The 14,679-nt window shown below is 41.2% G+C and overlaps 1 protein-coding gene across 3 annotated transcripts; it reads left to right on the top strand.

Annotated features, from left to right (window-relative positions):
• The first annotated feature begins 4,359 nt into the window (after window positions 1-4,359).
• il34 (interleukin 34) lies at window positions 4,360-13,105 on the top strand. 3 transcript variants are annotated; one of them, XM_060923852.1, is made up of 8 exons: window positions 4,360-4,664; window positions 6,048-6,124; window positions 7,208-7,333; window positions 9,109-9,212; window positions 9,763-9,840; window positions 10,083-10,265; window positions 11,063-11,225; window positions 12,378-13,105. In XM_060923852.1, the coding sequence occupies exons 3-8, from the start codon at window positions 7,294-7,296 to the stop codon at window positions 12,422-12,424; spliced, it is 615 nt and encodes a 204-aa protein (XP_060779835.1). In that variant the 5' UTR covers window positions 4,360-4,664; window positions 6,048-6,124; window positions 7,208-7,293; the 3' UTR covers window positions 12,425-13,105. The 3 variants fall into 3 exon arrangements, with proteins under 3 accessions (XP_060779835.1, XP_060779833.1, XP_060779832.1); XM_060923850.1 differs by having other exon boundaries at window positions 6,045-6,124; XM_060923849.1 differs by lacking the exon at window positions 6,048-6,124.
• Window positions 13,106-14,679: the final 1,574 nt, after the last annotated feature.

Genomic DNA, 14,679 nt, shown 5'->3' with positions numbered 1-14,679 from the left:
GTGTTGTTTACTTTTGTGTGTGTCAATAAATAACATTATCTGTGTACCACACAAACACAGGAACACCTAATTTAGAGTATAGTCTCTCTTATTTCATACCCTGGCAACAGTCAACTTGTGAATTACCAATTTTCTTGGTCTTTTTCTCGGCTCTGCTTGGTCCTCGGCTTCGAGGGCCTCAGTGGATGCGGCACTTCGCCTTCTGTCAGGGGAGACGAACACGGCTGGCTCCTTTGGTGACGCTGACACAGATGGAGACGATGTTGCTTTGGGCATTCTAACAGATGGAACTGCGTCTTTTTTCAGATCAAGTTGCTTCTTGAAGCCCATTTCCCACTGCAAATAGTTCTCAAAGTCGTCGGGCTTTATGAAGTGAGCCCCGCATATGATGCTGTGGTCTCTTGCATGTTGCCAGTTTTTCCAGGTGCATCGCACGAAGCGCTCCCATTTCTCTCTCATTGTCTGGTCTTTTGGAAAACGATGAGTACTAATCCCATCAAGATTGGTGTTGCTACACCCTCCTACGATACATCTGTTAACTATTTTAATAATGTGATGACGTTGAAGAAATTTGCAGAAAACCACCAAGTTGTTTTCTCATAAACAAACCAACGCTGGCGTAGGATTCAGAAGGAGGCGTCCCGCACATGACGTCACGAAAATCAATGTTTGCCAGGAAATCTAAATGGCAAGTTTTTTCAGAGGTGGACCAATTCGCGTCAAATGGCTTGATTTCAACTGAATTTTTCTGGTATTACGCAAGGTAAAAAAATTGCGCAAAATGTAACAGATATTTGACCAAAGTTTAACCCTTTGATGCAAAACATGGGTCAAAAGTGACCTGGCTGAGTTTTTATCTTCTATATCTTTGCAATAAATTAATTCCATCATTCAGTATTCAAGGTATTCCTCAGTTAACTTGTTTTTGATCATCATACATCCTTATTTTATTTTTTCCTTTCTTACTTTTTGAATAAAAACCTTTTTTGTATCACTACCCTTCTAATGCACAACATGGGTCAAAAACGACCTGCATTCATTTTCCAGGTTATTTCATGTATGGCTGAGTGCTTCTATGATATACTTTTGAAATAAATTCATTTTGTCATTTACGGTACTTTTCCAAATATGCAGTAAATATCTTGTTTTTGTTTAGCACAAATCATCATTTTTATTTTTCCTTTCTTAAGTTATGAACAAGCACAGCTTTTGTAATTCTACATCAAGTTTACACACATGGGTCAGAAACGACCTGCATGCATTTACTACAGCGTTTGGTGGGAACTGTGAATTGTGCTTGTGTCAGACATTTCACAGCTCAGCACAGCGCCCTTTGCCCATCTAATACATGCAAGTAATGTTTTTCAATTGTTCTAACATTACCTTAGAAAACAATTGATGATATTTAGGTTACCTTGAGAGTGAGTAGATTACTTGTCAGAAATCAAATCAAATCAAATCAAGTTTATTTGTACAGCGCTTTTAACAATAAACATTGTCACAAAGCAGCTTTACAGAATTTGAACGACTTAAAACATGAGCTAATTTTATCCCTAATCTATCCCCAATGAGCAAGCCTGTGGCGACGGTTACAAGAAAGTTACAAGTAATTACTATTAGCTACCGAGCTGTTGACATATTCTACTTTAGTTAGCTAATTTTATTGTAGCTGGCTTAGCTAACTACATAGTTAATAAATAAATAACTGGCCCCATTCACTGCTAAAGTAATTACTTGAAACAAATTATTATTATAGTATTAAGACATTTAATTTTAAATCACACTTGGATGACCCATGTGTAGTAATATTAAAAGTATTTTTGTTCATAAAGTAGGAAAGAAAGAATTAAATTAATGATTTGTGGTACAACCCCGATTCCAAAAAAGTTGGGACAAAGTACAAATTGTAAATAAAAATGGAATGCAATGATGTGGAAGTTTCAAAATTCCATATTTTATTCAGAATAGAACATAGATGGCATATCAAATGTTTAAACTGAGAAAATGTATCATTTAAAGAGAAAAATTAGGTGATTTTAAATTTCATGACAACAACACATCTCAAAAAAGTTGGGACAAGGCCATGTTTACCACTGTGAGACATCCCCTTTTCTCTTTACAACAGTCTGTAAACGTCTGGGGACTGAGGAGACAAGTTGCTCAAGTTTAGGGATAGGAATGTTAACCCATTCTTGTCTAATGTAGGATTCTAGTTGCTCAACTGGCTTAGGTCTTTTTTGTCGTATCTTCCGTTTTATGATGCGCCAAATGTTTTCCATGGGTGAAAGATCTGGACTGCAGGCTGGCCAGTTCAGTACCCGGACCCTTCTTCTACGCAGCCATGATGCTGTAATTGATGCAGTATGTGGTTTGGCATTGTCATGTTGGAAAATGCAAGGTCTTCCCTGAAAGAGACGTCGTCTGGATGGGAGCATATGTTGCTCTAGAACCTGGATATACCTTTCAGCATTGATGGTGTCTTTCCAGATGTGTAAGCTGCCCATGCCACACGCACTAATGCAACCCCATACCATCAGAGATGCAGGCTTCTGAACTGAGTGCTGATAACAACTTGGGTCGTCCTTCTCCTCTTTAGTCCGAATGACACGGCGTCCCTGATTTCCATAAAGAACTTCACATTTTGATTCGTCTGACCACAGAACAGTTTTCCACTTTGCCACAGTCCATTTTAAATGAGCCTTGGCCCAGAGAAGACATCTGCGCTTCTGGATCATGGTTAGATACGGCTTCTTCTTTGAACTATAGAGTTTTAGCTGGCAACGGTGGATGGCACGGTGAATTGTGTTCACAGATAATGTTCTCTGGAAATATTCCTGAGCCCATTTTGTGATTTCCAATACAGAAGCATGCCTGTATGTGATGCAGTGCCGTCTAAGGGCCCGAAGATCACGGGCACCCAGTATGGTTTTCCGGCCTTGACCCTTACGCACAGAGATTCTTCCAGATTCTCTGAATCTTTTGATGATATTATGCACTGTAGATGATGATATGTTCAAACTCTTTACAATTTTACACTGTCGAACTCCTTTCTGATATTGCTCCACTATTTGTCGGCGCAGAATTAGGGGGATTGGTGATCCTCTTCCCATCTTTACTTCTGAGAGCCGCTGCCACTCCAAGATGCTCTTTTTATACCCAGTCATGTTAATGACCTATTGCCAATTGACCTAATGAGTTGCAATTTGGTCCTCCAGCTGTTCCTTTTTTGTACCTTTCACTTTTCCAGCCTCTTATTGCCCCTGTCCCAACTTTTTTGAGATGCGTTGCTGTCATGAAATTTCAAATGAGCCAATATTTGGCATGAAATTTCAAAATGTCTCACTTTCAACATTTGATATGTTGTCTATGTTCTATTGTGAATACAATATCAGTTTTTGAGATTTGTAAATTATTGCATTCCGTTTTTATTTACAATTTGTACTTTGTCCCAACTTTTTTGGAATTGGGGTTGTAATTAAAAACAAGATATTTAAAGAATACTTGGAATATTCAATCATAAAATAAATTGATTTCAAAAGATAGAGCAAAGAAAAACTCAGTCAGCATGAAATAACCTGGAAAATGAATGTGGTTGGCGGCACGGTGGTGTAGTGGTTAGCGCTGTCGCCTCACAGCAAGAAGGTCTGGGTTCGAGCCCTGTGGCCGGCGAGGGCCTTTCTGTGTGGAGTTTGCATGTTCTCCCCGTGTCCGCGTGGGTTTCCTCCGGGTGCTCCGGTTTCCCCCACAGTCCAAAGACATGCAGGTTAGGTGAACTGGTGACTCTAAATTGACCGTAGGTGTGAATGTGAGTGTGAATGGTTGTCTGTGTCTATGTGTCAGCCCTGTGATGACCTGGCGACTTGTCCAGGGTGTACCCCGCCTTTCGCCCGTAGTCAGCTGGGATAGGCTCCAGCTTGCCTGCGACCCTGTAGGACAGGATAAAGCGGCTACAGATGATGAGATGAATGCGGGTCATTTTTGACCCATGTTGTGCATTAGAAGGGGTGTGCATATGTTTTGCATCAAAGGGTTAATATAAAATAGGAGAATTACATTGATCTTGCTCCTGAATTTACCCAAGATGTGCCCTTTAGTGCTTCATTTGGACTTGGTGATCATGCTTTGCAGTGAGCAGATTTGGGTTTCCCAAAAGCATCGTAGCACAAAGATCATCGTTAAACAGTAGACTGAGCAGCACAGTGAACGCTCTTTCTCCTAGTTAAGATGTTCTTAGCATGAATAGGCTTTTGGGAAACCCACCACTGGTCAGTAAAAGAGAGAGCTGTCTGTGCTTTGGGTAAGTGAGGGGTTAAACGAGTTGAAAAGTGAAAGTAAAATGTCTCATTGCCACACACACACACAGCGCAGAAGTAATCTCAGCCCTGTATGCTCTTCACATGGTCTCCTGGGTAGGAGGATCTGCAAGGGGTCAGCGTTAAAAAAAAAATACACGCGCCTTGGGAATTTCCCGATCATTCTTTATTATCTCGCGTTGTAAGAGTTTATGAGACACAGAGTCGGAGGAGGGAGATTTTTAAACTCGCATGCCAGACTGTCTGAGCACTTGACCGAGCACAGAGAACCGTGAGCTGCGATCAAACCCAGGCGGTTGATATCATCATCATCATCCAGAGAGAGAGAGAGAGAGGGACAGGGAAAGGAAGGTGCGTGGACTTTTCTTCCTTTTTTCCGATCCTGATTCTGTTTTTCTTTCTCTCAGCTGTTGATCTGTTTAGCCCTGACGCACCTTATTTTAGTTTAGTGGTAGAACTGGGAGTTTCTTAATGGACGCTGGATATTAATTTGCACCATTTTATATAGGTATTAAAGCGTTACTTTGCCATTTGCAGGGTTTTTTCCCTCCCTTTTTTTTTTTTTTTTTGCCTTTTACGCACACGTGCGCATTATTGCGCAATTTTCATTATGTTTTAATCCCTTTATTATAATCAAGCTATGGCTGCATTTGAATTCAGTGGTTTTTTTTTTTTTTAACTTGTTGAACAGCACTCATCCTAAGCACACATTGCGTTCTTATTTACTTTGCACATGAATCACATGAGGCTCATATACACAATTTCAAGAATAGGACTCAGGACATACACTACCGTTCAAAAGTTTGGGGTCACTTTGAAATGTCCTTATTTTTGAAAGAAAAGCACTGTTCTTTTCAATGAAGATCACTTTAAACTAATCAGAAATCCACTCTATACATTGCTAATGTGGTAAATGACTATTCTAGCTGCAAATGTCTGGTTTTTGGTGCAATATCTCCATAGGTGTATAGAGGCCCATTTCCAGCAACTCTCACTCCAGTGTTCTAATGGTACAATGTGTTTGCTCATTGCCTCAGAAGGCTAATGGATGATTAGAAAACCCTTGTACAATCATGTTAGCACAGCTGAAAACAGCTGAGCTCTTTAGAGACGCTATAAAACTGACCTTCCTTTGAGCAGATTGAGTTTCTGGAGCGGCGGCACGGTGGTGTAGTGGTTAGCGCTGTCGCCTCACAGCAAGAAGGTCCGGGTTCGAGCCCCGGGGCCGGCGAGGGCCTTTCTGTGTGGAGTTTGCATGTTCTCCCCGTGTCCGCGTGGGTTTCCTCCGGGTGCTCAGGTTTCCCCCACAGTCCAAAGACATGCAGGTTAGGTTAACTGGTGACTCTAAATTGACCGTAGGTGTGAATGGTTGTCTGTGTCTATGTGTCAGCCCTGTGATGACCAGGCGACTTGTCCAGGGTGTACCCCGCCTTTCGCCCGTAGTCAGCTGGGATAGGCTCCAGCTTGCCTGCGACCCTGTAGAAGGATAAAGCGGCTAGAGATGATGAGATGAGATGAGATAAGTTTCTGGAGCATCACATTTGTGGGGTTGATTAAATGCTCAAAATGGCCAGAAAAACATCTTGACTATATTTTCTATTCATTTTACAACTTATGGTGGGAAATAAAAGTGTGACTTTTCATGGAAAACACAAAATTGTCTGGGTGACCCCAAACTTTTGAACGGTAGTGTATAGATTTTATCAACAGTAAGTCACCTTTCTTTTTCAGCAGACCCTTCTTGGACAGATTAAAGCAGGCTGTATAATCCCAGTGAAAAGGCCTTATTTTACAGCAAGGGCCTGTGTCCGGTAAGTTCTGTAGATCAGTGTATAAATAAACTGCTATTCTGTTTGAAAAATTTAATTTGAAAAAAAAAATTCTCTATAAATATTTGACTTGACTGCACACAGCAGAAAATCCAATCCTGAATTCACACTTCTAGTGATTAAGCTTAAAGTCCTTATATAGCCTTGTTTTTAGTATACATTTTGCATACGTCGTTATACTGTACATAATGAAGCCTCATGGATTTTGCTGCAGAAATAAGAAGCAAAAGTGACAGATTATCCAAGATGCTCAGTCAAACTTACCATCTAATTTCTTTATAAAACTGCACAAATTGTACCTGAGACCACTATTTAAGAAAAAACAACAGAGGGTTGTCGCACCAAATATCGAATCTGGTTAGTTAATACTGTTTATTGCATGTTGTATTTTTCTTCGAAGTAGAAATATTTCATTTCATTACTTTTTGTTATCTTTACAGAATTTATTTCCATGTGCCTAAGACTTTTGTACAGTACTGTATGTCAAATAGGACATACCGTAAGAGATCAGTATTGGGAAGTTTGCTGTGTAGAAATGGGATAGGATCTCCAGGGGAATTTGCCATCTGATGCCGTATACCTATACCAGCTTTTCTGGCAGTTTATTAAAATCACTGCTGTTTAAAGAAAGTTAATTTTTTTTTTGGGGGGGGAAACATCTGGATTTGATTTACTGTCCTTAGAAGTGTATTAGCATTTGCCTGGCTGTCATAGGCAGGACAACTGGGAAATGGTCCTGGGCCTGTGCTGAGTGAAGGCCCAGGGGATTCAATGACATATAAAATGGACACTGTATATCCTATTGTACGATGTTAGCCAAAAACTTAGAGCCAGCTTTAATGACTACAGCAAAAACATCCAGTAGAAATAGAATCACATGACTGATTCATTTCTTCACAAATTTCCAACTGTTTTTGTTCCACTTAATGTGTATGTGCATATACATGCCTAACAATTTTTGTGTCTCTTCAGTCTAACTTGAATTTGAAAGTAGTTGTGCATTTCTGAAATGCCAGAAGTGAGTGAAGACAGTGCTTTTGCCTGATTTCCTATTTGCTGTTCCAGGCTGGAAAAAGTTGGAGACATTTGTGCTTGAGTTTTGAAGCATCTGGATTTCACTTGAGTGCAGAGACTAGAGCTTCAGCAGAAGTATGGTCCGGTTTGAGGCTTGGATCCTTAATGGGCTTCTGGGTAAGTGGGGTCCTTACAGAGGCCTTGGCATATAATATAGGTTTTTTTTTTAAGGAAAATACACTGAAAGGAGTCACAAGTCACTCGAACTTCAAATAATCTATTTTGCGAACATCTGTTTCACATTTCACATTACAGATAGCTGCACCAGTTTACTGCAGTTTTGGGAGTTCCGTCTTGGTCATTTGTCAGACATCAAAATGAGATTGCTTAAAGTAGCTGAACGGGATGCAAGTGGAGTTTTTTAATAGTTGCTTGTGACCATTAAATGTTGAAGGATGTAAAAGAAGAAGCTTGAGCACTTCTTGAGCAAACACAAGTGGCAGATTAACTAGTTTGTCACCAAGAGAAAACTCATATGACTGATGAAGAAAGATGTAGTGAACAGAGATGTTCATCCTCTCATGTGGTTTTGACACCTACTGTATGTCTTCTTGTGCATGTGATATCGCTTAGTCAAGTTTTCGGTGAATATCCTGCTTAAGCTATTTTTTGGTCTCACCACTTCCGCTACTGAAGAGAGAGAGAGATGCAGAAGAATTAATGTAAGTTGAAAGGATAATTAGAAGGAGCAAAAGAATGCAAACTGATAAGGACTGAGTTCATAAAGATACAGCTGCGAAACATATGACTGGGATCCTGTCGCCGTATATATTGCTGTAGCCATTTGAAGTGTGATGTCTAAAATGCAGCTTAGCCGAAGAGCAGACTGACAGCCGTCTCTGTGTCTGTATCTGTCTCTTACCCTTGAGTTATGCAGTCACAGTCACTTAGTTTCTACTATAAAAATCTCTGTAGTACAATAGGCACATGATTTAATCCACATCTGCATTAAACCTACAGTCCCACTGTTCCCAGTAGGATTCTAACCCTGTAACTTTCTGGAAACCCTGTGCTTCATACCACTGACCGATTTCACAGTGAATTACAGCGTAGCAATGTTGAAGAGTTAGTTGCTTTGTGGTTGCTTATGGTTTGTGTGTATTTATTCAGTTTTTATTTATTTCTGGAACTGTTTGCCTTACTGAAGGGAGGAGATGAAATACCTAGGCAAGTGCTTTGGACGAAACAATATTTTGGCCATTTATTTTTAGTCTGTACAATGTATAAAAATGTATTTAGTAAGCGTGTATACGATGTTGAAACAGCATGATCATTTTCTTTGTAACACCAGCAGTGGTTTGAGGTTTTGACTTTGACTTGGTGAGACAGCTTCTGAGACACTTTATCTTTCATTTGCTTCGACAACTATCACCGGGCCTTTAAAGAGATATTACACCTGATTTTACACCTAGTTTCTCTTTTATGGCCCTGATCTGAAGTCAGAGTAAACTGGCAAGCTTCTTTCTCTTTCACCTGCAGTTTCTCTCCAGTATTTTATTGAAACAAATATATTTGCATAAAATCACATTGCTTAAAAAGTAATAAAACCAGCTCAGAAAATAAGTAGCATGTGTTTGTGGTGGTTTTGCCTGGCAGGAAGCAATTGTGGTTTACAAATCGCATGCCTACAAGAGGTATTCTTAATTCCAAGGCCATAACTGAAACTAACTGGCTCTTAAACTGTTGCTGATGCTGGTCAAGTGCCAAAACCATCGAAATGATTAAATAACAATCTAAGACTTTGCGGCAGTGAGGAGACACATTTCTACCTGCTACTCATTTATAGCATAAGTAAATAATGTGTATCTTTATTCTGAGTGCAGCAGCAATTAATTAATTCCACTGCGTTTTATATAGTGCTAGAACCTGTCTTTCTCTTGCTTCCCCTTTAGGTCTGATGTGGGCAGTACCAATCTGGATGAGCTCTGAGGAGTTGTGCACATCTCTGGAAACTCTGAAAGATGAGCTGAGTTCAACATTAAGGAAACGATATTTGGTAAAGTGACACTTTTAAAACGTTGGTCTTTCTCATCTCATCTCATTATCTCTAGCCGCTTTATCCTGTTCTACAGGGTCGTAGGCGAGCTGGAGCCTATCCCAGCTGACTACGGGCGAAAGGCGGGGTACACCCTGGACAAGTCGCCAGGTCATCACAGGGCTGACACATAGACACAGACAACCATTCACACTCACATTCACACCTACGGTCAATTTAGAGTCACCAGTTAACCTAACCTGCATGTCTTTGGACTGTGGGGGAAACCGGAGCACCCGGAGGAAACCCACGCGGACACGGGGAGAACATGCAAACTCCACACAGAAAGGCCCTCGCCGGCCACGGGGCTCGAACCCAGACCTTCTTGCTGTGAGGCGTCAGCGCTAACCACTACACCACCGTGCCGCCACGTTGGTCTTTGTGAATGACAAAGAGAGCAGCACTACATTTTGTGAATGAGCCAGTTTGTTGTTAACATTGCTTCTCTTATTTTACAGGTTGCAAGCCAAATGATATACTATTTACATGTTTTCCATTTTTATATTTTCAGAAACATAACTTCCCTATTAACTACACCATTCAAGTGCGTTATGAAGAGGTCTTCCGACTGAAAAACATCAGTAGGCTGGTGAGCGACTGCCCCAAAGCTTTGACTCATTGGATTACTATGGCATCACTTCCCAAACCTCCTCCCTTTCTCACACTCACTTTGATTCTTGTCTTTATTTAGTCACTGCTGTCATTGTTTTCTCTTGATAGTCGCTCATTAACCTATTCCTGCCTCATGTTATTTTAGTCTCATGTTCCTTTTCTCGGCCATTCCCTTTTTCTTTACCAAATCACATCCTATCTATCATTTGTTTCTCCTAGATGAACGATTCTGCAGATATGAAGGATCTCCAAGATTTGTGGGTCAAGATCACTGAGACAAGCATAAAGAGCATTTTGCAAGTGCTGCCAGAGAGACACCCAACGCGCCGTAAATACCTTGCAAACCTTGATTCCCTGTTCACAGCCATCCAGTCAAACTACCCGAAAGAGAACTTTGATGAGGTAAGGACAAAGACTTCCAGTGTGTCGTTCTTTATGCAGCTGCCTGAAAGCTCATTCTTTATACCACCCACCTCCTCAACTCGCTTGCAATACTGAGTTTCTGAGCTCATCTGTCATGTGACCATGTAAGGAAATCGGAGTTATAATTATGCTATATTGGTATAAATGTTTCGGTTTCATCTAATACCTTTAAAAACAAGATATTTAAAACAAAGCAAACTTTTAAATGGGCATACGTACAGTACGTAATTGGAATGTTTTAATATGTTAGATTAGCTAAAGCCAGAATGAATGGATTGCATAGTAACAAGTACGTTTGCTGTGAATTGCTCTGGATCGGTCCCACATGGATACCCTAAAGATTGTACTTCCTTAAAAAATAGTTTATAGAATTTATGGATAACCTCATACTATAGATTTGTACTTCAAAACTTCTCTTGTAAACATAAATACTTTCCTGTGCTCATCCCAGGACTCTTATTCACAATATACTCATTGATCATCTTTCCAAATCCTACATTGAAATTCTACATTTAACAATCTTTAGTGTTTTTTTTATTTAAACGCTTTTGGGGCATTGCTTCCATACTAACCATTATTAACAGCCTTGGGAATTTTTGAAGTGTTTCTCTAAGACCCGAATCAAATTTAGATTTCATACATTTAACATGAACTTTTTTTGACATGAACATTTTGACAAATTTGACATAACCCTAGGGTGAGTCTTAACCTTGTCATACTCAAGTCATGTTAAACTGAGTCATACTGATGATGATGTCTATGTGTTTATGAGACAGAAAGAGCATCCAGAAAGCATTGAGAACATTTGGAAACAATTGGGGGACCCGGATTATCCAAGACAGAAATCTGTCACACCTAAATCCTTACTCGACAACTGTTATCGGACCATGCACTGCCTATTCGAGGACTGCTTCTCAAAGAACGGCAGCCAATATGACTGTAAGTGAACGTTTAAGACCTTTAATTCTTCACACTGGTGATGAAATAGTATTGAACTTAAGGGCAGATTTATCTCATCTCATTCTCATTATCTGTAGCCGCTTTATCCTGTACAGGGTCGCAGGCAAGCTGGAGCCTATCCCAGCTGACTACGGGCGAAAGGCGGGGTACACCCTGGACAAGTCGCCAGGTCATCACAGGGCTGACACATAGACACAGACAACCATTCACACTCACATTCACACCTACGGTCAATTTAGAGTCACCAGTTAACCTAACCTGCATGTCTTTGGACTGTGGGGGAAACCGGAGCACCCGGAGGAAACCCACGCGGACGCGGGGAGAACATGCAAACTCCGCACAGAAAGACCCTTGCCGGCCACGGGGCTCGAACCCGGACCTTCTTGCTGTGAGGCGACAGCGCTAACCACTACACCACCGTGCCGGCCGGGCAGATTTATCATTGTGTAAATCCCTGAGAAACTGGTTTCACAGAAAAGTGAGAATGTTGTTGACTTCACGTCTTGGGTTTCAGTTACAAAAGCAGAGATTAAAGAAAATGATAGTGAATGCAATAAAGTTGATAAATAAATCACAGTAGGCAAATCAGCACAAATGCTCTTATAAAACTATTATGAGGTTGCTTGGCCTCAGGGATTAAATCATTCGATATGCTGAGTTTGTGTGTCTCTATGTAAAGTATGTTCTAGTCATCTGTTGAGGAAAATGAGAAGGCACTTAAGGAAAGAACATCTGGTGTTCACTAAGTCGTTATTGTTAAGCTCTGCTTGGTAAGTTTTTGCAACATGGGGGCATAAAACCGCAGCTGACCATCATATCTGGCTAGGCACCCAGTGAGTGGGAGCACATGCTAGCAGGACTGAGTCAAAGAGACAGCTTTCATGACAAGTAATATGGCGGTGTCTGATCCTGCGCTTCCTGTTTTGGTGGTTCATGATTCACAGCTGATTTATCGCCCCATGGCAAGATGCACTGCAAAACATGGCACACACACACTGACGAGTGTCGTCTGAGGATAACCACAGACAGTTAAACCATGTAATTAGTGTTTGCATATGCATGTGCTTATTTGGGCAGTAGTTAATATATGAAATGAACTCATCAATGCTGTTTCTCTTTGCTCCCCATCAGACTGCAACACTCAGCACTGGAGAAAAGGGAAAGGAACACAGGGCTGATAGAAGGGTTCCATAAATGAGGATTTTCTACTGGCAAATGCGCAAAGGCCATGAGCACTTATTAGCGCTCACAAAGGTGTTGCTCATCAGCATACAAACCATCTATGCTTACCTTCATCCATCCATCTTACACAAAATCCAACACGAGTACAGATGTGTGTGTGGAGTTGAGCAGCTCATGGCTTTCCTTTTGCTATAGCATATTCTGTCTCTATAACTATAGCTAACTCAACCATTTGCTCCCTGGATTCACAGTACCAAAAAGGAATTTAATGGTGTTCTTGATGTTCTTGATCCTATGTGGCAAAAATAGCAATGAGTGTGTGTGTGTGTGTGTGTGTGTGTGAGTGTGTGTGCTGTGACCTTCTACAGGTAATAGAAGTGGGCATAATATGTGTATATGTGTATGTATATTGCATGCAGATGTTTTGCTGACTGCTGGCTAAGTCAGCAAATTCCTGTTTCCTTTGCTGTGCGCTTTAATATAAGCTACTAATGATGTACCAAAATATTACACATCTGTAGTAATACATTTTCATCGATGTTAATTGTTTTTAAAATGCATTTTATGTGTGTTATTTATTTAGAGACTTCTACAGAATGTTCTAGTAACTATGTTGGAGAAAAAAAATAAACGTTCCTCTGGCTCCCCCATGTGGTCAGGTGGAAATTTTTCTGCAATCCTGTGGGCATTCATATTTATAATCACACTTTGTGAGAAAATCTTGAAATATAACCCAACTGCAAAAGCCAGTTCAGTTTCAGCTACTAAAAGCTGGAAGTGCTGGTAGAAAGGAAACAGTTTCTGAGCTACAGCTAATGCAACATTGTAGACTAGTAGTTTTAAGAAAAATGACACAATAGCAGGGGCGGCACGGTGGTGTAGTGGTTAGCGCTGTCGCCTCACAGCAAGAAGGTCCTGGGTTCGAGCCCAGCATGTGCAGTTTGCATGCTCTCCCTGTATCCGCGTGGGTTTCCTCTGGGTGCTCCGGTTTCCCCCACAGTCCAAAAACATGCAGGTTAGGTTAACTGGTGACTCTAAATTGACCGTAGGTGTGAATGGTTGTCTGTGTCTATGTGTCAGCCCTGTGATGACCTGGCGACTTGTCCAGGGTGTACCCCGCCTTTCGCCCATAGTCAGCTGGGATAGGCTCCAGCTTGTCTGCGACCCTGTAGAAGGATAAAGTGGCTAGAGATAATGAGATGAGATGAGACACAATAGCAAGGCGATTAGAACATTATGGAAAATAAGTTACCAGGTGGGGCGGCACGGTGGTGTAGTGGTTAGCACTGTCGCCTCACAGCAAGAAGGTCCTGGGTTCGAGCCCAGCATGTGCAGTTTGCATGCTCTCCCTGTATCCGCGTGGGTTTCCTCTGGGTGCTCCGGTTTCCCCCACAGTCCAAGGGCAGGTTAGGCTAATTGGTGGCTCCAAATTGACTGTAGGTGTGAATGTGAATGTGTCTCTCTGTCAGCCCTGTGATGACCTGGCGACTTGTCCAGGGTGTACCCCACCTCTCACGCATAGTCAGCTGGGATAGGCTCCAGCTTGCCCACAACCCTGTAGAACAGGATAAGCGGCTACAGATAATGGATGGATAGAAGTTACCAGCTGTTGAACATGATCTACCAGTGTTTTGGCAACTTGTAGCCGCTCAGACTAGGATGGGTTTTTCAGTAGGGATAACACTTTAACCAACACCTATCGATGTATTTAAAAAAAAAAGTATAATACACACTCACCAGCCTATTTAATAGGAACTTGGTCTTGATTCTAAGATTCCTGTTCTTGGCTGCAGGAGTGGAACCCAATGTGGTCTTCTGCTGTTGTATGCTGAGATGCTTTTCTGCTCACCATGGCTGTAAAGAGTTTCTATGAGTTATTATATCCTTCCTGGTAGCTTGAACCAATCCGGCCATTTTCTTCTGACCTCTCTTATCAACAAGCCATTTCCACCCATGAAAATGTCGCTCACTCAGTGTTTTTTGTTTTTTGCACCATTCTGTGTAAACTCTAGACACTGTTGTGTGTGAAAACCCCAGGAGATCAGCAGTTTCTGAAATACTCAAAGCAGTCCATCTGGCACCAACATCCATGCCACAGTGAAAGTCACAGAGATCACAATTTCTCATTCTGATGTTTGAAGTGAACATTAACCGAAGCGCTTGATTTGTATCTGCATTATTTTATGCATTGTGCTGCTGTCAAGGGATTGGCTGATTAGATAGCTGCATAAAACAGCAGGTGTATGGGCAT

This window comes from Neoarius graeffei, chromosome 6, assembly GCF_027579695.1.
Source record: "Neoarius graeffei isolate fNeoGra1 chromosome 6, fNeoGra1.pri, whole genome shotgun sequence".
NCBI classification, from domain to species: domain Eukaryota; kingdom Metazoa; phylum Chordata; class Actinopteri; order Siluriformes; family Ariidae; genus Neoarius; species Neoarius graeffei.
This window is presented reverse-complemented; position numbering and strand designations above follow the sequence as displayed.